General features: G+C 39.3%; 1 protein-coding gene across 2 annotated transcripts in view; it reads right to left on the bottom strand.

The window, feature by feature from the left end:
• Nell1 (neural EGFL like 1) overlaps positions 1-19,450 on the bottom strand; it is an 884,393-nt gene that overhangs the window by 13,248 nt on the left and 851,695 nt on the right. For both annotated transcript variants that reach the window (XM_051148614.1, XM_051148615.1), the window contains one exon: positions 9,045-9,238. In XM_051148614.1, coding sequence (XP_051004571.1) covers positions 9,045-9,238 — 194 coding nt within the window. The remainder of the gene's footprint in view (positions 1-9,044; positions 9,239-19,450) is intronic.

Raw genomic sequence — 19,450 nt, 5'->3', positions numbered from 1 at the left:
GTGTCCCTATAGAGGCCAGAAGTGGTCACTGGATGCTCTGGAGCTAAACTACCCTATGTAGGTACTGGAAACTGAGCTTGAATCCTTGGAAGAGCAACAGATCCATTTCTCATCATCTCCCTATGGCTGCTTTTTTTTTTTTTTTTTTTTTTTTTTTTAGCATTTATAAAGCTAAATTTCTGGAATAGAAGATAGTTTAAGAGACGTAAAGCCTATCTTCCTGTAACAGCCAGACCTAAAACTTAAAAAGACAATACTTGACGCTACCCATCGTTGAGAACTCCCACTAAGGAAGGTGTTCAAGGTACACATCTGTGTGCCTTAGTCTTGTTATCTCCCTCCTGGCCTTAGTTACTCTTCCTTGAAATCACAGCACTTGTATTCTTTTATAATATTTCAACCTTCAGTTCTTAGAAGCTACTTTGTATGTGTTCATCAAGTTATTCTTTCTGGGAAAATCATCTCTGATTCCTCAACCTGTTCCCATAATTTGTACCTTTCCTCTACATATCAGCTTTGATGGCTCTCTCATTCAAGCCTTGACTCTTGTGCATGACCTCCATCACCTTTATTTGTCAAAAACTGAACATACATCTTCTTCCCCAATTCTGTGGGACAGAACTTTATCCCTTCATCTCTCAAGTCAGATAACTAAATATAAGTCTTCAGAAAAAAAATGAGTGATGTGGTTTTGTGTCACCAAGGTTTAAATTTCAGGTATGCTTTCTCTGATGCAGTCTGCTTTACTTACTTATTTTGATTGTGTCACCTGGTTGTCTGATATTGAACTTAATGGCAACCAAGACCTCATTAAACTCTGCCCCACCTCCTGTGGCTGGTAGATTGAGCAGATGTGTTTTCGGATGCATGTTGCACTTCATCTTGTTAGAGGCACCTTACCTCTCCTGCCAGTCACAGATTTTACCAGACACCATATCTGTCATCTACTAGGAATCATGCAGCTCCACCGTTACTGACATCTGCAAACAAAATGGACCTGCCCAGGAGGTCTTAGTTTATTTCAGCCATAAAAATAGTATGTTTGGTGGGAGCCAAAGTGGAAATACTTAACAGCACTACATTTCTTACAGAGAGTGGAAGGGAGATGCTGGCTACTTTTGTATCGTAATGACTGAAGAGGGTGGAAAGAAGTTTTCACTCAGATCGTATGCATTGTTTCTACTATAAAATATATTTTAGAACAGTGCTCTCTTATCAAAGAGATGACAAACGCACAGATACTTGTGTGTGCATGCATATAAATTAATTTTATAAAAACACATCTTCTGTAAATATGTGCGTCTATGTATATATAGAGTGAGATACACAGAGAGAGAGAGAGAGAGAGAGAGAGAGAGACAGAGACAGAAACAGAGAGAGAATGAATGAATCTAGATCTAGATGTGAGCAGGTATTGAACCAGATATTTTGTGTAGCCTAGCATTGATGAATACAGATCCTAGGAATCTTCCAACAAGGCCTTGCCTTGTTGGCTTATATCATGATTCCCATCACATTTACTTAATATGTCACAATAAATTTTGTATGACCATGTCATCTTTCTTGTTTCAGTGTTAGGAATGGAAACTAGGGACACACTCATATTAGACTGGCACTTTACTACTCAGCTGTATCTCCCACCCCCACCAACTTAATATTTGTAACAATATAGTATTTTATTTCCTAGGTATTGAAGGTCTAAGCTTCAGAAACCACAAGATAAAGCCATGTGGTTTAGACCAGCATCAAGCAAAACTATAAATTATTTTAACAGATTACTATATTTCTTGCCATGAGATTCAATCCCACCTACTAGTTAAGAGAATGAATAGAAATGAATGGATAGCCTTCAGGGTTAGTGCAGAATAAAGCAATTTCACATCTCATCAATTATGTGAAAATGGCAGTGTGGGCCCTCTTAGCTTCTATTGGGTTTCAGAACAATGACAATGTTCCTGTTGGCTTTGAATTACTGAGCAACTGTCAAGAAAAATCATTTTTTGATAATGGAAATGCCAAAGGTGGCTTCATTAATTCAGCTAGAATGTGATTATAAAGGGCTATTCACAGACTGCAATTACGCTGGACACCAAGTGTGAGTGAGAGCAGGGCCCATTATCAGCAAGCCATCCTTCGTGTTTCAGTCTGTGGGCTGTTCCCAGAGCCTGACCCGTGTCCAGCTAAGATGGTGACCCCAGTTCCACTGAGGTATCAAAGCTGCATTCCCACCCTGCTGCTCAGAAATTCAGAGTTTCCATGCAATTTTATAATGAAAGGTCAACTATGCACAATTAATAATAATTACAATATTTAAATTAATTCTAGATTTTCTAAAGCAGGGAAATCCACAATGATAGAAACAGATTTGAATGTACTATATTGTGTAAAATTCTAGGTTATACATTTTAGTTTAAACATCTTATTATTGAACCATTGAAACACTGATCCACTCTTACCAAACTGCACAATTCACATTCACATCATTGTCTTTGAAACTGTTAAATTGAGTAGTTGCATTTACACAAAATCCATGTGTAGCCACTGAATACAAATATAAACCAGCAGTTAGCAAGTTGATGGCCCAGTCCATGTTCAGTGGCTGACTGATAAAGTCTCATGGAACACAAACTTCTGACCCAGTTACATCGAACCTGTACCTGATTTCACAGCAGTGCTGTGAGTATTTGTGAAAGTGCTCATAGCTCACAAAACTTAAAACAGTTGTTAACGGGTGCTCAATGAAAATACCTTCTAATTTTTGACAGAAACTATAACATTAGAAATCTTACTCTAGACCTATCTATTATACCGTCTCACAAACTGATCAGACTGTGATATCCAATACCTTTTCAATATGGATTTTGATATTAGGTTATACCCCAGCCCACCACAGCCCATCAGCTTCATCCTCTTTAAGCATGAGGGACACAAATACCTTCAGTATCACATTTACATAAAGCATGCAAGAGATCTATGGAGAGGAAGTGACATTCCAATGTGAAAAATAATAATAGAGCAGATGCTAACCCCCCAAATAGACTTTTATGAATGATGTTTTCTCTAAGATGTATTCTTGTATTAAAGGGAGCTTGTGGGATAGGAAAATAAGATTTCTGCCAAAACAAGACTGACACTTACTGGACACTTGTTCTCAAAATGTATTCCTCAAAACCAACGTATAACTATATCCTTGGACCTAGTTAGAATGGCAAATTTGTGGACACCACACTGTGTCTACTGCTCTAGAAATTTACTCTACAAAGTCTGGATCAAGATTTCTAACAAGACTCGTGAAGAACCACACATGGAGAAATGGCACAGATGACCAGGGAGAGCCATTGTGTTATATATAGCACACCATCTCTGGTAAGGAAAATGCAGGGCTCATCACATCACTGTAAGAGAACGAGATCACCAGGCCAGGGAATTAGAAAGATAGAAGTGAATTGGGGTTCTACATGTCTTAAAATAACCCTCACCACCCCAGAAAAATGCAACCAGTGGAAATTTAGTGCAATTGGGAAACTAAACAACAGAAGTTTATGTAATGAAACAGACACCAGCCAGATCTAGCATTTCCTTCTCCAGGATCTAACTGGGTGAGTGTACCTGCGGGGAGCTCCTCATTGTCCCCAACCAGCACATCTAGCTCAAATCACTCACCCTGTGTCCTAACCTAGGCTGCCTACCTGGCTTGTGCTGCAGCCAACCTCTAGGCTTAAACCAGGAGCCACCTTCCCTGCCCACAAACCACAAACCACAAACATGCCATATCTTGCATGACTTTATCTAGTGTCTAGTTTATTGAGTTAGCCTGATCCTCCCCTCCATGAAACTTGCCCAATACCAGATCTATTCTCAGACTCTAGCCTTGGACCATGATGCACATCCTGAACACTATTCTGGTCCCTTGTGTCCACCTGACTTCATTCATCTAAGCCATATCCAATATCTAGGCCCAATCTCACCTGTCCATATTAGACTCTGAACTAATACAGTTAGTTCTCATGTCTAGATCTCATTCAAAACTACAAACTATGAAAAATCAAGGCTATATCTCCCCAACAAGTCTTGTAAAACTGTTTACCATATAAATTATGTAGAACACATAGAATTTAAAAGATAAACAATAAACTTCATCAAAGACTTCAATGAATTTAAAAAGACACAAATAAACAGCTCAATGATCTTAAAGAAATAAACACACAAGGTGGATAGAAATGATAAAGGCAATCCAGGATTTGAAAATGGTATCCAAAAAGAGATAGAAACATTAAAGAGGACTCAAGCTTGAATGAAGATGGAATTGGAAAAACAATTAACCCACTAGAAAACTCAATGGGAAGCCTTACAAGTAGAATGAATAGTGTAGAATATGGGATATCAGGACTCAAACATGAAGCAGAGGATCTAGATGAAAAAAAAAATCCCCATAGCATATCATAGGTAAAACACTTAAATATACAGAATAAAGAAAGAATACTGAAAGTTTCAAGAGAAAAGAATGCAAGTTACATATTAAGGAAAACCTATCACAACAGCTGACTTGTCACTAGAAAATGTGAAGGCTGTGAAGACATGGAGCAATTCATTCCAAATCCTAAAAGACCAAGAGAGCCACCCTAGAGTAATATTCCCAGCAAAACTATGCACCATAGTTGTAGTTGAAAGAAAAACTTTCTATAACATAAAAGACTGAAATGATTTATATCTGGCAAGCCTAAAGAAAACACAGGAGGAAATACTGTGTGCTGAAGAAAGGAGTGATACTGTAAAATTAAGACAAAGCCATAATTATTAGAACAAAAAGTACCACTGAGAACCCAAGTGACAGTACGATGACTGCAATCTACACATACTTTTAAACAATAACTTAAATATGGATGGTCACAATTATCCAGTCAAAAGATACTTGCTGGCTGAATGGGTCAGGAATCAAAATCAATCTATCTGTTCAACATAAGAAACATATGTTAGCTTTAAAGATAGGTGCTGCCTTAGAGTCAAAGCATATGCAAAATTAGTCCAAACACAACCAGAAAGCAAGGAACCATCATTATTCTAGTATCTGACAAAACAGACTTTTAACTAAAACTAATCAGAAGAGACAAAGAGGGACACTTCATTCTAATCAAAGGAACAGTTAACAAAGAAGACATGACAGTTCCAAATTTATAGACACAAAATTCTGGCACACTCAATCTTATTTTAAAATGTACTACTGAATTTAAAGACACAGATTAACATCAGCATATTAATATCTGGTGATTTCAATACCTCACTTTCTTCAATAGACAGGTCATTAGAACATCAGCATTAAATAATATCACATATCAGATGGGATTAGCAGATATATACAGAATATTCCACTGAAATACGAAAAGATATTTATTTTATTCACAGAACATAGAAGATTCTCTAAAATAAATCATGTCCTGGATTTTAAAACAAGCCTATAAATTAAAAAATATCAACATAACTCCATGTATTCTATCTGACCCCAATGCAATAGAGATTAAAATTGACAGAAGAAAAACTTAGTAAGCAGACAAACTCATGGAGATTATACAGCCCATTACTGAATGATGAATGTGTTAAGTAAGAAAGAAATTCCTGGAACTAAAAACCCTAACATAGCAAACTTCTGGGCCATGTTGAAAGCAGTTCTACAAGGGAAATTTATAGCTCTAAGAGCCTACATTTAAAAATCAGAGAGAGTACAAATAAGTGGATTAATGATGCGGCTCAAATTTTGAAAAAATAAGAACAAGGTAAGTCAAAACCCAACACCAGGCCCAAGAAGCCCTCTTTTGAGTTATCGGTCAGCATTGTCCAAGATACCCTACAACATTATAGGCTATTGTTGTTATCCTTGGTTTCCTCTTAATGGTGGAAGGTAAAGCCCTATTGCTGAGCACACCATGTGCTTTGAGCACAGGGCCCAGAGGCCTCTAAGCTGGATCTGACCTAAAAGCTTCCTCCCTGAGAACCAGGTTTCATGGTACCAGAAGATGCTGTGCAAGATTCCAAAGAGGGAAGCAAACAACAGTCCTACCCAGCTATGACATTTATGAACCAATATAATGACCTTCATGGTACAATGACCCTGGGCTGTGTAGTAGTGGCACTCATACCTTGGCAGTAACCAACAGCTCCCTAATTAGTCCAGAGTCTGCTCAGCAGGAAAACCTGCAACCACCAGTGTACCAGGCTAGCATAATCCTTAACTACTTTCTAATGATTTATCCTTTAGCCTATAGATAAATATAGTTCTCAGTCCTCATCAAGGAAAGTTCTTTTTGAAATAGACAGAGAGCATCAAAGAACACCATAACTGATGAATATGCAGAGTTCTCTAGCTCAGTTCTAGCCGATACATCGGCAACACATCAACTCTTACGCATAGGGTTCAGGGATCATTGTGAAAAGCTGGCAGAAAAGACTGTAGGAACTGAGGGAATTGGGGGTTTTCTTGGAGATTGTATCTCTTAGAACTGTCAGAAGTTATATTCATGATGTCTCATCAACAGGGTTGTCTAAATATAACCTGAAGAAGGAAGACACCAATAGATATCCTAATGTGAACAGAGGAAAGTTAGCAAGGCCTCAAGCTAAAGACTACAGGCAACTAAGGAATGCCTGCAGAGGAAACATGGATGTTAAATGGTAAGCCCTAGAAAAATAAAAGCATGTACATACAGGTGCCATTGTATAGAATGAGCAGGTTGTATTTATATATTTAGAAATACACACACACACACACACACACACACACACACACACACACACACACACTTAAGTCAAGACAACAAGGATGCCAAGAATTTGAAAGCAATCAAGGGGTATGGAGAGGAGGAAAGGGGCTTATGATGTAATCTTTAAAATGTAAAATGTAAAGATTGTTTAACAATTAATCTTTAAAAAGTCAGAGTAATACAAAGGGTGAAGAAGAAGAAGAGAAACAGGCTTCTTGGATTGCTAGTATAGTGAAAGAAGCCTGGGGAACATTCGTGTTGGCTGGAACCCTGACTTTATCATGTACTTAAATGGAGGTAAATGTATAGTTAAAAGCATTTGATTTCACAGTATTCAACACTCCAATAGCCTAGGAAACCTAAAAGACTTGTGTTTGGGAAGATTGCTACCATCCTTAGAAGTTTGGAAAGAAGGAAAGAACTTGCCCCATTTTGCTGACAGAACATGGAACCTAGTTGCCAGCCTCTATCACATGCTGTCCTCACTATTCTAAGCCATAGTAATCTTTCCTTTCCCCAAGAAAATCTTGTTCTTTGCATCAACACCACCTGGCTCAATGCTACATTTGATAGCATTTATTTGGCTGCCAATAGTTTCCTATCATTGTACTATACTTCTGAGCTGAGTGTTTGAGCTCCCTAAAGTTGGTATGACAGCTCACCTCACTGACTGCTAATACACTAGTCTGTATTCTCCGTAGGGGAAAGAGTAAGCTTTGGGACAGGGGGACCCAGAGACCCTGGATAATGTGTAAATGTGTAAGTACAAGATGAGACATCGGTATCTTGAGAAAGACAATGAGTTACTTGATTCATTAGAGATAGTTTCTTCATTGTTCAACGCTGTGCTCGCAGGAAATATGATGCTGGTTTCTAATTACAGGGTATTTGGAACACAGCCCACTATGGGGTGCTCAATAAATGGGAAAAAGTGAATCTAAATTTGGGTTATGGAACTAGGTTTAAATAGAAAAGAGGAAAACAAGGTGCCATGGGTTAACACACTGATGCATCTCTTCCAGGTAGCCCCCTGGATTCTGTTGTTGTGTGGCCATGTGTCAATGCAGAAGATGAATCACATGGGTTTCTCAGGCTCATTCCTGCTTTGCTTCTGGGGAAATACAGAATTTATCAGGAGCCCTGGCTTCCTAAGAGGCTGCTAAGCAAGTATTATTTCTTGTTTTCTGTGCCTATGAAGCCCAAGATTAAACAATCTCATCCTGATATTTAAAGCAAAAGCTACAGTAAAGTAAAGACAAACAAAACTAAATTGGTGAGATCAACAGAAGATGAAAGAAAGCACGATAGACTCAGATGCTTTAATGGGCCCATTTTGTAAAGCAATAAGCAACATTGCATTGATTCAGTCAACTCGCTCTCCTGGTACTTAACCTAAGAGGTACTGTAGCAAGGAGAAAGACAAAGATGTTGGTTACAAAGGAGAATTTGCCCAGAGTGAGTTCCACTCATTCATGTCTGACCTCTACATGAATGGCCTGCGAGCCTGGCTTTTCTGGGGGTTGTTGCCACATGCAGTGAGCCAGTGAGGGAGAGTTCTCACAAGCGACCAATTTTTGGTGGAGATTTCTGAATCAGCAAGCTTGTGTGAGTGTAGAATGCAGGTTCACATGAACCCTGCTTGATCTCGACCAACAACCAAGGCAGCATGACTCTCAGTGCAAGAACCACCCTTGACTGCTCCTCCCAGCTTCTTCTGACAGGCACTGTCTTCTCCATCTTACAACCCACTTGCCACAAAAAGCAGAGTAAATTCAAATTCAGTTTCCTAGTCACCCATCATCATCTGGCTATGTTGCATATTAGAGTGGAGACACCCTTTTGGAAAGAAGAGACCAATGAGCACAAAGTCAGCAAGAAACCTGTAGTGAAAGTCAAACTCCACTTTCCACTCAACTGTGGAGAATGTCCTGTCCATTGGCTAGGTCTGGGTAGGGGTTCCATGTTTGCTGCATGTGTAGTCCTTGGCTAGTGCCATAGTTTGAATGGGGAGGCCTGGTGGCACTCAGAGGACGAATAGCAGGCTACCAAGAAGAGACTTGATACCCTATGAGCATACACAGAGGGAGGAGGTCCCCCTCAGTCACAGTCATAGGGGAAGGGAGTAAGGGGAAAATGGGAAGGAGGGAGGAATGGGAGGATACAAGGGATGGGCTAACAATTGATATGTAATATGAATAAATTAATAAAATATATTTTTAAAAATAGAAACCTGTAGTGGGAGGAGAGCAGAGAACAGACACACTGTTCACTGCACCCTGTTAGTCTTACCTTGCAGGAACAGACTGAACACCTGTCTTCTCTCAGGATCCACACCTGCCCATTGTGCTTCAGCCCTCCTTCGTGGGGACAGTCACCAGAGCAGGAGGGTCCCGAGGGACACAGGCAATCGAAACCTCCCACTAAGTTGATGCAGGCAGAGTCATTCCAACAGGTATGAGTTCTTAAGGCACATTCGTCAATGTCTGTAATAAATAAATCACAGAACTTCAAAAGCCAGCCAAGGGAACCCAGGAAACACTGATAATAAGCAGTAACATTAAATTACAGTATGGTGGATTTCCCTTGTGTTCAGCACTTTGCCAGGCTTTCACATACATTTGCTCATTTACTCTGCAAGGCCAATGCTCTGGGTAGGCGAATCACCATGCTAAGGCCCACTGAGTTGCAGAGCATGCCCACTGCAAGCTAGCCAGTGGCTGCTGTGGAATCAAATCTATAGCTGCTAGATGATTAAAACATCCACCTGCAGCTCTGTCCTCTTATGGTGGCCATGCATTTTGTTCATTCATCAGAATCAGAATACACCCCTTTGATGCCTAGCTCTCCTGTGGATAAGCCACAGAACATAAAAAAGTAGGTAACTAGGGCAAACCTGGCTCAGTCCAACTGCCCCAGCCACTGACACTGGAGATTTGAAAGAAGAGGGTATACAATTCTTGGTGGGTGTCTTACTTAATATTAAAATATTTAATATCCTAATGGTCAATAGAATGTTGGGCCTCCCAAAAAAGTCAGGGTTACAGGAGGTATGACTTCAGTGCTGATAAAGACAAGTGTATTGAGTGTTGTCCTCCCTGACAACATAATAGGCAAAGCAGGCACATCTAGGCACTCCACCTGATAGTTCAAATGTGAGTGCCCTTGACATCTCAACCACATTCCTGTCTAGTCCCACTTGAGCCCTTTCGTGACAGCCACCCTTGAAAGGCAGCTACTTTTGCCTTTACAATGGCTACTTTTAAAGAAACAGATTCCTTAAATTTAGGTGAAACATTTTATCTAGCAACTTCTGCTCATTGGTACTGGTGTCACATCAAGAAAATTGTACTTGGCTTTTCTTTCTATGTGCATTTTTTTAAGCTTTATTGGGAGGCGCTTGTCATGTGCCTATCAGAATCTTCTCCCTTGGCTAATCTCTAGCAGTGTCTACAAATACCCTTCAGAGGATGAAAATCTACTATGTACCAGGTTATTGGCACAACAAATGTGACTGATAGTAAAAGTAACACAAAAGAACATGAAAGATTCTGCTGTCTTGAGGCTGATGGAACTGAACACATGACTTGGACACCCATCGGCCGGACTCCTGTAGGAGGGCTGAATGGGAGAATAGTGCCATCTCACTGAATCCCATGCCAGTATCTGTATGAAGTTGTACTTCATCAGGGTAAAAGAATCAACCCTCATCAGACAAGCTTCTTCTAGCAGGCTGATGGAGAGTAACACAGAGGATCACAAATAGACAATGTGCAGAGTGAGAGATTTTGAAATACCCAGTATGTAGAGGGATTTCTTCATCAACGCCTCCCCTTGGGGCTCAGGGAGCTACAGGGAAGAGGAGTCAGAAAGACTGTCAGAGCCAGAGGGGATGGATGACTCCAAGAAAGCAGTGTCTTGTAGACACAACAGGAGAGATGCACATATGAACTCACAGAGACTGTGGCAGCACACACAAGGCATGCACAGGTTCAAGCCAGATGCAGTGCCAGCACTGAGCATGGGAGGTGGACACAGTGCCCCATCCTCACCAAGAAGCTCTTTGTAATTAATAGTTGCTAGTAAATGGAACACAAACTTTTGCCAATGGAGTGTCACTGGGCACATCAACTACACTCTGGGCTGGACCCCATGCTTGGGAATAGTTGGCCAATGCAAAAATGACTTGATGATATTTGTGTGGATTTTTTGTTGTTGTTGTTTCATTTTGTTTGGTATTTTTCATATTGGTCTTTTGTTTGTTTTGTGAGTCTTTTTTTTCGGAAGAAAGAGGAAAATAAAGTTGTGTGAGTAGAAAGATGGGAAGGATCTAGGAGGAGTCGAAGGATTGAGAAAACATAGCCAAATCATATGTATGTATGCGTGTATATGTGTGTGTATATATACATATATATATATGTATGTATATATACACATACATACATACATTTCGAAATCTTACATTACAACTTAAATCCATAGTGGCAATTTTTACTGATATATATATATATATATATATATATGTCTATATATATGTCTATATATATGCACTTGTGTATATTTATATACCTATAGACTATGAATATATAGACAGTTCTTGTTTTTCAAGGCCATTTGAGTGAGTTATGCTATATCAACAAGGCAGAAACTTAGTTTCGGATTTTAAGGGGATAAGCTGAGGTACAGGTTGATTAGGTGACTAGCAGAAGCTAGAGCAGGGGGTGCTTCTTGAAGATTCTGTTATCCTGTGTCAACTCAAGAGCTAACGTGTATGGCAGTATTCTGTGGTTTCTATTTACTTTCAACAACTTAAATTCAAGACTCCAAGATTAATTTTCAAACATTATATCTTACATAGATCCCTTGAGTACTTTTAGTTGACATTGTGAGTATAAAATGATGCAATTATCCCAAGCGTATTAGAGTTCTGAAGCAATTATGACTTGAAAAATAATGGAAAATCTATGACCTATGTTCTCTTCCTGACTGCAGGGACCATATTGCTATAAAACAGATTCATGGCAACAATACAAGAAGACATTAAGTAGCTTCGATGCTATATATTTCTGACACTGGGGGGTTTGAACCATCTTGTGCATGATACACAGGTGCCTTCACAATGAGCTCCTTTTGCTATTTTATTTCGAGACAGCATCTCCTGAAGTTACCTATACTGGCCTTGAGCTCATTCAGGAACCCAGGCTGGCACTGAATGTGCAGACCTCTTACATAACCCTCCCAAATACCTGAGACTGTAGGCCGGCACCAATCAGCCCACATATCAATTATTTCTAGAACCAATTTCCTTCAAAGATTCACATTCTCTTTTTGTTCTGCCAGCAGAAGTCTCAGGGAAGCCATTTCGTTAATAAACAATGATTGGAAGCTATGGGAAGGATGCAAACTTTGAGTCCTGGTTTCTCACTGGGCACAGCAGGGCCTCACTCATCTCAGAAGCGCATTTCATGACATTTCTTAGGGCAGACCATTGCCAGCACATTACATAGTGTGTACGGTCCTTTCTCTAACCTCCTTTGTCTTCTCATTCTTACAACCTTGAACTGTTCCCAACCAGAGCCAGCTCTGAGGGAAGAAGTTAGTAGATCCAAGCTGAAATGTTATTTTTCCTTTTAACTCAGTGCTCACCATAAGCCAGGAATTCCCCTGTAAGAGCATATGACCAGGAACATCTTCCCTACTCCAGATCCCCTTTACCACGTACTCAAATGTTCTTATCCAATCTTGCCTCATATGAAAACCAAACAATGTTGACTTTTTGATATGATACATGTATACATTTAAAACAGTCTCAGTTGATTATCTCCAAATATGATATTAGTTTGCAGAATTGACTGACTCTCTTCAACTCTCATTGTGATGAAAGCAGAATATGGCTTAGTACTGGGTATTGTGCCCTGATTTGAAACAACAGAAAAGGGAAAAGCTTACATTACTCTCTAGTTACTCTGAAAACAAAAAAGTTACAAATATTTTAATAATTATATCATAACAAATCTAACTTACAATATACAGAGTTAGATATATACATATATAAGTACATGATAGATTAACATATATAGACAGGTAGACATGAATGGAAACAGATATTCATACATAGATACACATACATATGTATAGATTAATAGGTGACAGACAATGAGAGGTAGATATTAAGTAGGTAGGTGATAGGTATACAGATAATAGATAAATGGGTAACAGACAATAAGTAGGTAGATGAGATATGATAGTTATATAGATGAAAAATATAGACAATAGATACTGAGGTAGGTAGGTAGATAGTAGTAGATAATTCTTACCTATAAAACCAAACAATAAGGCGTGGTGACACATGCCTTTAATTCTAGCACTCAGGAGGTAGAGACCGGCAGATCACTGTGAGTTCGAGGCCAGCCTGGTCTACAAAGGGAGTCCAGGACAGCCAAGGCTACACAGAGAAACCCTGTCTCAACTCCCCCCCCCACTAAAAAAAACAAACTAACAACAACAACAACAAAGCAAACCAAACCGAACAATAAAATTCAGATTTTAGCTTGTTGGTTCAGTGCTACATGTTCATCATCGAAGTGTTTTTGCTTTAACTGCCAATCTATTCTTTTCTCTCCTGTCAGTTCTCACTCTGGTGTACTGATGTGGGGCTGTGGACCCATTGGAAACACTTTTAGCACCCTGTAAGTCCAGGTGTTGAACTTACAACATGAGGAATGGATTTAACTGATGTAAAGTAAGCGTCAGACATATGGGCTTTGTAACCATAGGGCCTTAACTAGGGGTGGGACTTCATGCTGTCTTTGTTCAAGTTGGGAGTTCACACATATTTTGTGCATGCTGGTATAACCACTGTGACTTCACCTACCCTGTACTGTCCAGAAAATATTGCTTCCTTTTAGTTGTCTACTGCCTCTGGTTCTTACACATTTTCTACCCCCTATTATGAAATGATCCTGAAGTCTTGGAAGAAGAAGGTATGACACATATGTCCCATTTAGACATGAGCATTCTACACTCTGTAATTCTCTACACTCTGCCCATTTGAGGTCTCTGTGTTAATTACCATGCACAAAAAGAGGATTTTTTTTTTCCTGATGAGGGTTGACAAATGCAGTAATCAATGGTTACAGCAATAAGTCATTAGGAGTTGATTTAATATTATGTGTCATTAGCAGAGTAACAACAGAAGGTCTCCCCAGGGGACTCTGACTTTTCTACATATCTTCTCTTGGTTCTAATGTCAGTACTGGATATGAGTTCTATTTTTGTGGTGCTGTCTTTAAATGCAATCAGAAAGTGGTGTGTTTGCAGTAAACTTCGAACCCCTACCCACGTCTAGCCAATGGACAAGACATTCTTCACAGTTGAGTGAAGAGTGGGGTCTGACTTTCACATGAACTCTGGTGCCCCATATTTGACCATGTCCCCTGGATAGGGAGGCCTGGTGGCACTCAGAGGAAGGATAGCAGGCTACCAAGTAGAGACTTGATACCTTATGAGCATATACAAGGGGAAGAGGTCCACCTCATTCACAGTCATAGGGGAAGGGAATAGGGGGAAAAAAGGAGGGAGGGAGGAGTAGGAGGATACAAGGGATGGGATAACAATTGAGATGTAATATGAATAAATTAATAAAATATATTAAAAATAAAAAGAAAGTGGTGTGTTCTTCCCATAACATTCATGTTGCTATTGTACCAGTGCATACATCTGGCCATTCAGGTCACGGTTTGTAGACTCCTGGGTTCATATTCACAGCTTTCCTCCAGTAGCATCCATTGCACCTTCCACCATTATGAAAGCTAGCCAACAAGGATGAAGATTGAAGATGAGTACCTGTTTGCTTTTTCTGTGTTCTGTGTTTCAAACATATGCTGTCTTCAGCAATAGGGGCCTCACCAAGTTCCTGAGGGTAACTAATATCTGTGGTTTCTATGTTCTATAAATATTTTAGGAAGCTTCTACAGTAATAGGTTTCCATCTGAATTTTTGAGAAGTCTTTAGTGTTATTTGTCCCTCTCTGTAAAGGTAAATAGTGGAACTCTGTCCTTATAACCCATTCTGAGTTATATTATTATTTGTAATTTATTGTTTTATTTCATATGTGAATACAATATATTTAATTAAAGTAAATCTCATTTCATATCAACTCCATTGCCCTCACATATTTTTTTCTTTCAAATTCATGTACTCTTTAAAAAAACTATTGAATCCACCTAGTGCTGATAGTCTGTGCATGGGCATAAGGCCATTTACTGGAATATGCAGATGAGACCAGGGGCCACATTCAAAGAAGCAAAATGATTCTAGCTCCCCTATCAGCCATCAGCTGATGTTTCCATCACTATGGACAGTAAGTTCACTGAGGGCAAAGCTTGCATTTTATTGCTCACTCTCCCCAGGGCCCCAAATGACAGAAAACATTGTAGGCAATCTAAATATTTATATAATTTCATATAATATATAAATTCATGAAATTTACAGAAAATACTACTTATACAGCCTATATTGACAAAATTTTGTTTATGGAGTTTTCAGCAAACACAAGGAATAATCGATACTTTGGCCTTAAGGAAAACATTTTCTTACTGATTTATAATCTGAGAAATCCTTGATTCTAATGTAAAGTAAAATAAACATATAAAAATAATAATCCTACTGAAATAGGAAAGCAAATTCCCACCCCCAAATAAATCCATTTTTCTATTATTTTTAAGGAAAGGGTAGAGGGAACCACTTAATAATTCTTCCAAGGAACTGTCTAGAAATATAATTTCAACCAGTCCATTAACAATTTGCTCTCCCTAAACTAATCTCAAAATTGGCAGTTTAGTTTAGTATTTGGCTATTTCAACTTTATGAAATTGCAAACATATTAGCAACCTACTCCTTTCACAAAAAGTGAGCATACTGACAAGCATACCTAGCCTGCATCATAAAAACAACGTGTAAAACCCAAATCTTCTCTGCAGACTAGAAGAACTTCAAAGTCGGTACAGAACTGTGTTGCCTACAGAGTTCCATGTAATTGCTTTAGTTATGACACAGAAACCTAATTCTACTTCCATGCCATTTAACAGATTTATGGAAAGCCAGATGTTAGCAATTACGGAAATCGACATTATTCATATTCTTGGTAACACAGACCTGTTTGCTCTGCACAAAGCCAGCTTGATCTATTACACATACCCCCAAGGCAACCACAAGGAAGAGGCACCCTATTTACATATTGCACTTGTTGTTCTCTGCTGAGCAAATGCAGAGATACTGTCCCAGAAGACATCTCCAAATCATCAGATAGGCTCACAGCCTGACAAGGGACAAATGTAACAAAAATCAGCGAAAGCATTTCATACTCAAATCCACAGTCATTACAGCAGCCTTGTTTTTCTTATTGTAAACATTGACTTTCTTTGATTTCCTTGTCTTTCCCCTTTTAGGTTTATTATTTAAATACTCGATGCTTCAATAAAGCTTTTCTCAATGAGATCCCACAGCTAAGACAGCATTAGAACTAATTTTCCTAACGTTGATATTTTCACCAATTCTGAAGGCGGTGATTACCATACTCAATTTTACTCTAAGAGAAGTCTAGTTGCACATTGTTTGTCTGATTCCTTCTTTGATTTGAGGGTGTGAGGTTACTTGGGCATGGAGAAAATATACTTCAGAGATGTTTATATCCGAGGCAATCAAACCATTCCCAGCTTAGCTCCAAACAATTTCCCTACTCCTCAGAGAGAAAAAAAAAATGGCTCTGCAGGAGTATTTTTTTTTTTTTCTTCTAAAGATTTTTTTTGCAGGAGTCTTAATGCCATAAAAACTGTAATGGTGTTTGCCTTAGGGGCTGAAGCTGCTACAGGTCAATTTCAGAACTCAACAAAAACACCTTTCCCAAGAAGGGTGAGTAGCAGTTAGGTCAAGAAAGTGAACTGTTTCATTACCCCCAATATTTCTCCTTCTTAAATAACTTTTGTAGCATATCAGACCCAAAGCAGGTAATGAGTCAGAAAAGGAAGTGTGACCCGGGATTTGAATGTCCAGCTAGGTAGGATCTGACTTGGAAACCATTACTGTTGACGTTAGTGGCTCAGAAATAAGAACAGGGCTAGAGGGGTTATTACTGACAGACAAGATAGAGCACAGGCACCTCCCCATAGCTACAGTGGTATTACTTTTTCCTGGCAGAAGCATTATGGGGAAAGGCACATATACTGCAATTCAGCAGAATAATTGTGATAAAATTCAGAGAAACACAAGGGTTCCTGAAACTTGTAAAGCAAAGGGCTTACAGAATATTAAGCTGCATAGTTCACTCCAGGAAATTGTAAGAGGCTTCACTGCTTTATGACCTGTGTTCATTCTTGCCACATTTAGCTAGGGGGTCTGCTTTGGAGCACAGACCATTAAGAATGAGGTTGACTCACACAACACATTGGAGGCTATCACCAAGCACAGCAAAAGACTCAGATCATCTTACTGTCACAGAACATGAGATGTGTAGCTAGAGGAGATAAATGGGGCATGACTTCATTACGTGCCATGTTGCATGTCATTGGAAGTTTCCAGTGTTCGTCCAGGGTCACCTTTTCAATCTTTAACTTAGCCCTCTTGAAATGACTCTTTCAATAAAGGAAACAGTATGGTCTGCACTCTCTACTCCTACATGCGGTCCCTTGATCCTGATCTTAATTCTTGGTGCCAACAACTAGCAGCTGCTTCAAGTTATTCATCACTATTGTCGCCTAGATGTGTGCAAGCTTCCCGGCAACTTGTCTTCCTATCCCAGGCTCTGAGGCTCCTCGGGACAGCATATTGCAAAACCAGCCCCTAGACTTAGCAACTATTGAAGCATTGTTATGGAAATTTGATCAGGGAGCTTTCATAAAATTCCTGAGGTTTTGTATTACCTTATCCATTCAATTCCTTAGTTATTCAATTCACCATGCTTATTGACTCCTGTTCCAGGCTCCTGCTTAGGAAAGGACATATAGTGGGAAGAGGAGGTATATACAGTCCCATAGGTAAGGATGCAAATGTCTCCTGTTTTCAAATTTTCCCATCTCCCAAAGTCCCAACCCTTGTGTTTCTTCTTCCTCCCCATTGATGGGAGATGGTATACTCACAAAAACCTACATTTGAGGAAGTTCCAGGCAACCTGAGACAAGTGAGTTACTTGCCACACCTCTGAATTTTACTTGTATGACACTGGAAAACGTTCAGTTATCCCTTGCGAAACATAGATAGAAATGTATGTCAGAATAATGTGGTTAATTTGATTAATGATAATAAAGTGCCATCCTACAGCTATCACTTAAAGATGCTGACCTCCCACTACTGATCCCTGATCCTTTCCCTGCTATACTCTTTGTCACTTAGTTCATTTCTTCCTATGAATCCTACTCCGCATCTCTCAAAACTAAATTGATTCTGCACTCAACCTTAGATCTCATACCATGCTGCCGAATATTCCTACCTCGCTTTGTCAAGGTAGTCTACTAAAATTCTGATGTTCCACACAAACCCATGAGTGTTACCTAGTCTACCAGCCAGCAAGATCCAGGAATGTCAACACCCCAAGTTCTCTGTGACCTTTTACCTAAGAGCTTTGTATTAAGGCTAAGTGATGGAAATACTTTTCTGACATTCCATGAACTAGCTGTGGTTGTTGGCTATATTTATTTAAGAATATACAGTTTGGGTATTTGACTGTAGATGGAGGAATGAGCTCATGCAGGTAGGAAAACAAGAGTTGATGAGGGCAGAGGAACATTCCAAGATACCCAGTTCACTATTGTCTGCTGTCAGCAAGTCCTACCTCTGGACAAAGTGATTAAGCCTGTTTAAAATCAATAGAATTCAGACCAGTGAATAGAGTGAATAGAAAAATCTATTCATATTGAAACACTTGCTACCTGAAAAGAATTTTAGCATGTACAGATGCTATAGTATTGATGCCAAAACTGATAAATTTGGTTTTTTATATATATATCTGCTCACGAGTGGGAGGCAGGTTGTTTTGTGCTGTAAAGACAGCCTAACACACATCTAACAAAGGTCATTATGGCAGTCATTGTATTATCTAGAATCTTTACCAAAATTTCACTTTTTGAGGAAAAGACTTCTTCTTTCCTGACTTCCAGTTTTACATTGCTTCCATTTTCCTTCTACCCTGAGATTGGTAAGACCCAGCTGCCTCTTCTCTGTGTGTCTGTCACAGCATGCTCTTGGTAGCCTTTTGTCTACTAGGAAATGTATGAACAATTGTTGTACTTGAATGTGGGTGAGCTGCATTGATAGGAACCCTTAAAATCACTTCTCAGCTTCTTGGCTAAGATCAAGTACAGAAAAAAAAAACTCTGCCCCTGGTGGCCTGCTTTCTCTCCAGCAATATAAGGGAGTTAGCTATACATAATTCTGCTCATGGTCTTGTCCATTTTCGAGTTTATATGATTACTTTTTTCTCTGTAGGACTGCCTTATAAATCAAGCACTAGAAGACTCACAGCAACACATGAAAAGCAGATGTGAATAAAGGAAAGAATCCACCCTTGGGATACCAAATATCTTCCCCAAATTTTGATTTACCTGGACATAATGTCTCATGTCTATAGTTTTAGCTTGGTAGACTGAATTAGGGGGACTACTACTATTAGTGTTATGACCATCTGGGATGCACAAAAAAAGCTG

This window comes from Acomys russatus, chromosome 7 (genome assembly GCF_903995435.1).
Source record: "Acomys russatus chromosome 7, mAcoRus1.1, whole genome shotgun sequence".
Classification (NCBI taxonomy): Eukaryota; Metazoa; Chordata; class Mammalia; order Rodentia; family Muridae; genus Acomys; species Acomys russatus.
The sequence above is the reverse complement of the archived record's forward strand: the minus strand, read 5'-3'. Positions and strand labels throughout refer to the sequence as shown.